At 40.2% G+C, this 6,096-nt stretch overlaps 1 protein-coding gene across 2 annotated transcripts in view; it reads left to right on the forward strand.

The window, feature by feature from the left end:
* Positions 1–5,263, forward strand: part of PCSK1 (proprotein convertase subtilisin/kexin type 1) — a 44,463-nt gene extending 39,200 nt beyond the window's left edge. For both annotated transcript variants that reach the window (XM_004420353.3, XM_087430015.1), the window contains exons 13-14: positions 360–521; positions 2,210–5,263. In XM_004420353.3, the coding sequence (XP_004420410.2) occupies positions 360–521; positions 2,210–2,587 (540 nt within the window). In that variant the 3' untranslated portion in view covers positions 2,588–5,263. The remainder of the gene's footprint in view (positions 1–359; positions 522–2,209) is intronic.
* Positions 5,264–6,096: the final 833 nt, after the last annotated feature.

The following is a 6,096-nucleotide window of genomic DNA, read 5'->3' on the forward strand; positions in this document are numbered from 1 at the left end:
CTGACTTTTTCCCAATGGAATGTTTCTATAAGTTGATAATTGGTAAATATAATTCTATTTATAGAAGGTACAGTCAACTTTTCAAGACCACACCCAATTTAGAAAAGGAGATTCATATAGAGAGTTCTGCTTTCTTAATTAAATGAGGAAATTAAGCAGTGTTTAAATTCTTGAAACTGTAAACTGTCAATTTTCATAGCAAGGGTGAATTCAGTGATTTACCTCTTTGTACATACAGCTCTACAGGCAGAGAATTTTTAAATTAGATTTTAGCTATGAAATTCTTTTTAGACACTTTGAAGCAGTTTGTTTGCTATTACTCAGAACACACAGTAAAATTATGTATGCTTATTCGTTAGTCTGGAAGACTGGAAAATGAAGGAAGAATTGTGAACTGGAAGCTCATTCTGCATGGGACCTCTTCTCAGCCGGAACACACGAAACAGCCTCGTGTGTACACGTCCTACAACACGGTTCAGAATGACAGAAGAGGGGTGGAGAAAATGGCGGACTCCGGGGAGGTCTGTGTGGCTCTGTTCTTCTTGGCATGCTCTTTTTTGAACTGTAGTAGACAGTGCAGTGAGGGAAGCTGCACATAGCTTTCAGGCAGGGTGTGCCTCAAACATGGGTGGGGAGGAAAGGGAGTAGGGGTGGTGAACTATTTTCCATAGGATGAAAGGCTATCATTTTTTAATTTATTCTTTTATCCAGAATTTAGAGATTAAAATTAATGAATTCGAAATTATAAAATTCAGTACCATGAACTTTCTCCATTTATGACAGATATCAAATTGTAAAGTGAGCTGTTTTTATGTATGATCACATATACCTACCATTTGTATTATACTTACTTTTTAAGCATTTTTCACATTGTCTCGTTTAACCAATAATCCCTGTAACCTAGAAAGGATAGACATTAGTATGTTTATTTTGCAGAAAGAAAACCAAGGCTCAAGTGACCAAATCCTGTAGGCTTCCGTTTACTAATTCCTTAACCCACACTTCTTGGCAACTCTGAGGGGAGCTACAGAATCACAATTTCTCTCAGAAAATTTCAGAGGAGAGCTCAAGTCAGTCATTCACCTTCCTGCATCTCAGCCTGCTGAGGCTGCCGGCTTGTCCCTTATCAGACGGCGGGCAGACACCACATTTTCTTTATCTCTGTAGCCCCCAGCATCTAGCACAGTGCCTCAGATGTAGCAGGTGGGTTACCAGAATTTCTAGAATGACCTTCCCTGAAGACTGGCTCTGTGATGGGTGTTTGGGAAGATACAAAGACACAGTATTTATTCAAGAAACTTATAAACTAGTTGTGTGAAGTCCTCAGCTCAGACTCTGGCCCCAGTTACATTCTGCAGCTTCCCCTGGGACCCCCCCCAAGGGCCTTCTCCTCACAGTCCCACAGGCAGGTTGACCTTGTGGGTATTTCTCCCTCCGAGATTCCTTAAGGGGAATTAATAAGACCCTTTGGTTGTTAAAATGTTAAAATACGTTCCACAACAGTTGACAAAGAGCTTCTTCTCTGATATCTCCAGTTTCCCTATACCCGGACCACCACCCCAGTCTCTCCCAAGACCTCTTCTTAAAACTCAGCAGCTGAAAGGGTAGCTCCTGATAAAGCAAGAGGCCTCCAGGAAGCTGCTCCCACATAACAGCACCGTTGGGGCCTTCTGTATGAGCTATTAAATATTTTAGTATCAGCTCCTTCCCAAAACATGAATGGGGAGGAAAGGGAGTAGGAGTGATAAACAGGGAGTAGGAGTAGGAGTATATTTTCCGTAGGATGAAGCCTTATTATTTTTTAAATTTATTCTTGTATCCAGGATTTAGAAATTAAAATTAATGCATTCAAAATTATTAAATTCCCTAACATGAATTCTACTATAGCAGGCTGACAAGTGAAGGAGACCAGTAAGGTAGGAGCACATAGAAATATCATCTCATTCAGTCTTCAAAACCACCAGAAATGGAGGTGTTCTCATTTCCATTTTACAGATGAAGTTCAAGGAGATTTAAAAGGTGCCAAGGGTACATCAGTAAGTGGAAAAATGAGGAGTGAAACCCGAGTTAGTGTGACCGCAAGGCTCGTGCTGTCTCTGCTCCCCAAACTGCCTCTCAAGGGGCAGGCAGTGGACATGTGCCATAGCTGGCTTGCCTGGCCCCAAATAATGAGGCTTCTTACCTTTGTTGGTGACACTCTGTGTTTTAGGAGCAGCCCACACAAGAGAATCTGATCAAGAAGCCCCTGGCGTCAAAAAGCCCCAGTGGCGGCAGCATGGGGGGCAGAAGGGATCAGCTGGCGGAGGGAGCCCATTCCGAGGCCATGCTGCGACTCTTACAAAGTGCTTTCAACAAAAACTCACCCCCACAGCAATCACCAAAGAAGTCGCCAAGTGCAAAGCTCAACATCCCTTATGAAAATTTCTACGAAGCCCTGGAAAAGCTGAACAAACCTTCCCAGCTTAAAGACTCCGAGGACAGTCTGTATAACGACTATGTGGATGTTTTCTATAACACGAAACCTTACAAGCACAGAGACGACCGGCTGCTACAAGCGCTGGTGGACATTCTGAGGGAGGAAAATTAAAATAAGGGTGTGGCCCTGAGTTGGAAATATTCATGCTTCTTCCTTCTCTTTAGATTTTGCCTGTGTCTGATGTGGTTGTTTTTGTCATGGATTCTTATGCTTCTAATAACCTTTGTGGTACTTTTTCTTTTTCTCTCCAAACTGGACATTTGAAAGTGATGAGCTCAAGCAGTAAATCCAACTTCCTGCATTAATCGTAGCTCTTTCACGACACATCTTCCCTGCCTGCATGAGTCAAATGTTTTGTTCTTTCTGGAGCCACAGTTCACACACCACATTAGAACGCCTCCTTGGGCCCTCCCATTTCATTTCTCAAAAGAAGAGGCATAACCTGGGCAATAGATTAATTTGAAGAAGTAATCTGCAAAGAATGAGAGAAAGAAAACTGTCCCTATAGCTTGTCCCCTGTCTTTGCCATGTGGTTCTTCTAATTTTGGTGCCAAAGGAGGATCTGGAAAGTCTCTAATAAAGAGTTCACAATTCGACCCATTCTCTAGGCTTGTTTACTCCAAAGTACTACTCATTCAGGGAGAGACCATCTGGTCATTTTAGGTAAAAGATGGGTTATTTAGATCCAGAAACAGACCTTGAAATCTGCATTATCTGGTTTGAGCAATTTTAGAGCATTCTTCTTTGCTCCGTGTGCCATGGAGAGTCCTCTGTGGAGCTAAAGGCCACTGTGGCTCATGCCGTGTGCTCTGTTCTTCCTCTATTTCCCCTTCTGAAGGTTCTCCTTACCTCTCTTCTTTCTCAGCTGCAAACTAAGTACTGAGAGAACTAATTTATACTACTTAGAACAAACTTATACTTGGGACTCAGCAAATTCCTAGTCATAATTTTTTTAACAATAATAATAGTAAACCACTCATAACATGGAGAACCAATGTAACGATAAGAAAATATTCATAGTAGGGAGAGCCAATGGGAGGTTTTGTTTGTTTTTTAAGTTGTATTCATTAGAACAGGTTTTTCTGGATCTTTGAAACTGAGTGTTCATTCCTTGACACTAAAGGCTCTTCCCTAGTCTTACAGCTGATAGCATCTAAGCTTCAACTCAGAGGACTCAAGCTGGCAGCCCACAGGCTGAATTTGTCCCTCAGGTAGATTTTGTTTGGCATGTAAAATGTTTTTAAAATGTGAGTGATTATTGAAAATATGAGATCTCACATTTCTGATTCTCAGACCCACCTTCCCTCATGGCAACAGTTGGCTGGAGCTGAGTAGCAGCTGCCCAGCTAGACTTGAGTGCCAGGTCCCCATGGCACTCTGCTCCATGCTGCTTAAAGTGGCCACCTTACTGGCGAGCACTCGGTAGGCATTTGATTTTGCCCATTCCTGCACTAAATGAACATGTACAACGTGTAAATGCATGAGGAAAAAAATATCCTTGACTTCTTTCAGGCAGGATCTGTATGGTAACCAATAATTACAAGAATTTGCCATGATCTAATTAATTTATAGGCAAGAATAAAAAGGTATTTTAGACCCCCGAAAGTACCTGTAAAATCTAGCCTGACATATTCGTTTAACCTCCCCTCACCTGGATGCTCATTGACACTAATTCATTAGCTGCCAGCCCACTAGCTTCCCATTCTCTCTATGCTCACAAGGGCTCTAGTCCCCTGCAATGCTGGCATTCTCCCGTTGAGTTTGCTGTGTGCAATTCTTCCATGAAGTTTGAACTTCCTAAGACCACACATGAACCAGACCAAGAAGAGAACTGCAATGAACTAGACCAGGAAGAGAACGCTAGAGTCTGTCATTTGCTTTGGTTTGAAGTGTGGTTGGTAAGACAAACTTTCACCCCCTATTCTACCGTTTAAATTTGTGCAGAACAAGGGCTTTCCAGAGCATACTCATGATGCTTAGAGGATGTTCTCCTAAAAGAATTACAGTACCACTCTGTCCTTGGAAGTTTCACATGTTGTTTGATATAAGGTGTTGGATAGAATTTTGAATATGATAGCACGTCAAAAAATTTGAAAGCTGAAAAGGACCAGAGAGTTATTAGGTACATTTTCAACTAAAAAACAAAGCTAAAGCCAATAAAAAGTAATAAATGAAAACTCACCCTTTCCCCATTCCTAATTGAGTGCCAACTGTAGGAAGCTTTCTTTTTCATCCTTCTAACAGTATCTTTTCCTGCTTAAAACCCCAACCAACTCATTGGATTATAGCCAAAGGTTCACTCTAGAGAAGCTTTAAAATTTAAATAAAGTCATGTTTGAATGTTTCCAATGTGGAGAATATTGTTTGGACATAAAATATTTTTGTCAGTCTTTCTTAGTGCCTGTGTGGATTTTTGTGAAAATATAAAAGAAGAAACTTATATAATATTTCCCTCGGAATTTTGAACTATATTTTCTTTACAGGTATTTATAACGTACCAATGCTTTTATCAAACAGAATTTTAAAAGGCATAATAAATTATATTAAAGGACCAAAATTTTCCTGAGAATAAGAAAGTTTCATCCAATAAAGTATTTTTTGAAAGGCATGTTCCTCTGTCAGTGAAAAAAAGTGTAATATGTATGTGTTGTGATATTAAAAGTGACATTTGTCTATAGCTTAATACAATGTGTAGCTGAGTTTTACATGTGTAGTCTTAGTACTCTTAAGGGAACTCCTATATTATACACTTGATGTATTAACCAGAATATGTAAAATATGCTTATAAATTAGAATAAATCATTTCTAAGTCAAAAAGAAAAAAAGCTCATGTTGCCAACGAAAACAGGATCTCTCTCTTACTTTTTGTGTTTCCCAAATGGACTGTAAAAAAGAAAAGCTGAAGGTTTATAGTAAGTTAATTCATTTTTAGAAAAATGGGCTTTTTAGGAGGCAATTTAAGAATCTACTTGAATAGATAAATTTCATTTTTCTTTATAGTCCATTCTTTCACTTTCTTGACAACACAAGGTTGTATGAGCCTTAACTGAAGTGTTGAGGGAAAAAAAACCAAAGGGACTTCCTACATGTGAGAGAAATGACAACAGTTCACTCAACATGACTGTCTTTATAGGTCAGATTACAGCAACTAAGCATTAAATCCTTCCCAGAGGCCCCCTCGTCAGAAGCCCCCAGTTCCCAACTTTGGCCTCCTTTTCTTGCCTGCATCAAACCTCCACCCCTGGAATTTCCACTCACCATTTCAGAATCTGACCACTTCCTACCCAGGGGGGTTGGTTTCCCCCAGACTCCATTCATTTCTTCTAAATCATAATTATTCAATCAAACTAAAATAATTTTTCAAGAATTCCAGAAGGACTGTTCTACCCAGCTTTTGTCCTCCACGTCCAGCCATCTTCAAAGTCTTCCCACCAGGAAGGTTGAAGATGTGTCTCTGTTCTCTTTTGAATGCCCATTTGGTAACTATTGGCTTAGCCACGTGCAGGCTGCAAGCACAAACGGAAGTGCACACACATGTCCCAAGGACAGCCATTAATTCTTTTTGTTTTCTTTTTTTGATGAAGATGATTGGCCCTGAGCTAACATCTGTTGCCAATCTT

This window comes from Ceratotherium simum, chromosome 4 (assembly GCF_057802395.1).
Source record: "Ceratotherium simum simum isolate JZ-2026a chromosome 4, ASM5780239v1, whole genome shotgun sequence".
Taxonomy (NCBI): Eukaryota; Metazoa; Chordata; class Mammalia; order Perissodactyla; family Rhinocerotidae; genus Ceratotherium; species Ceratotherium simum.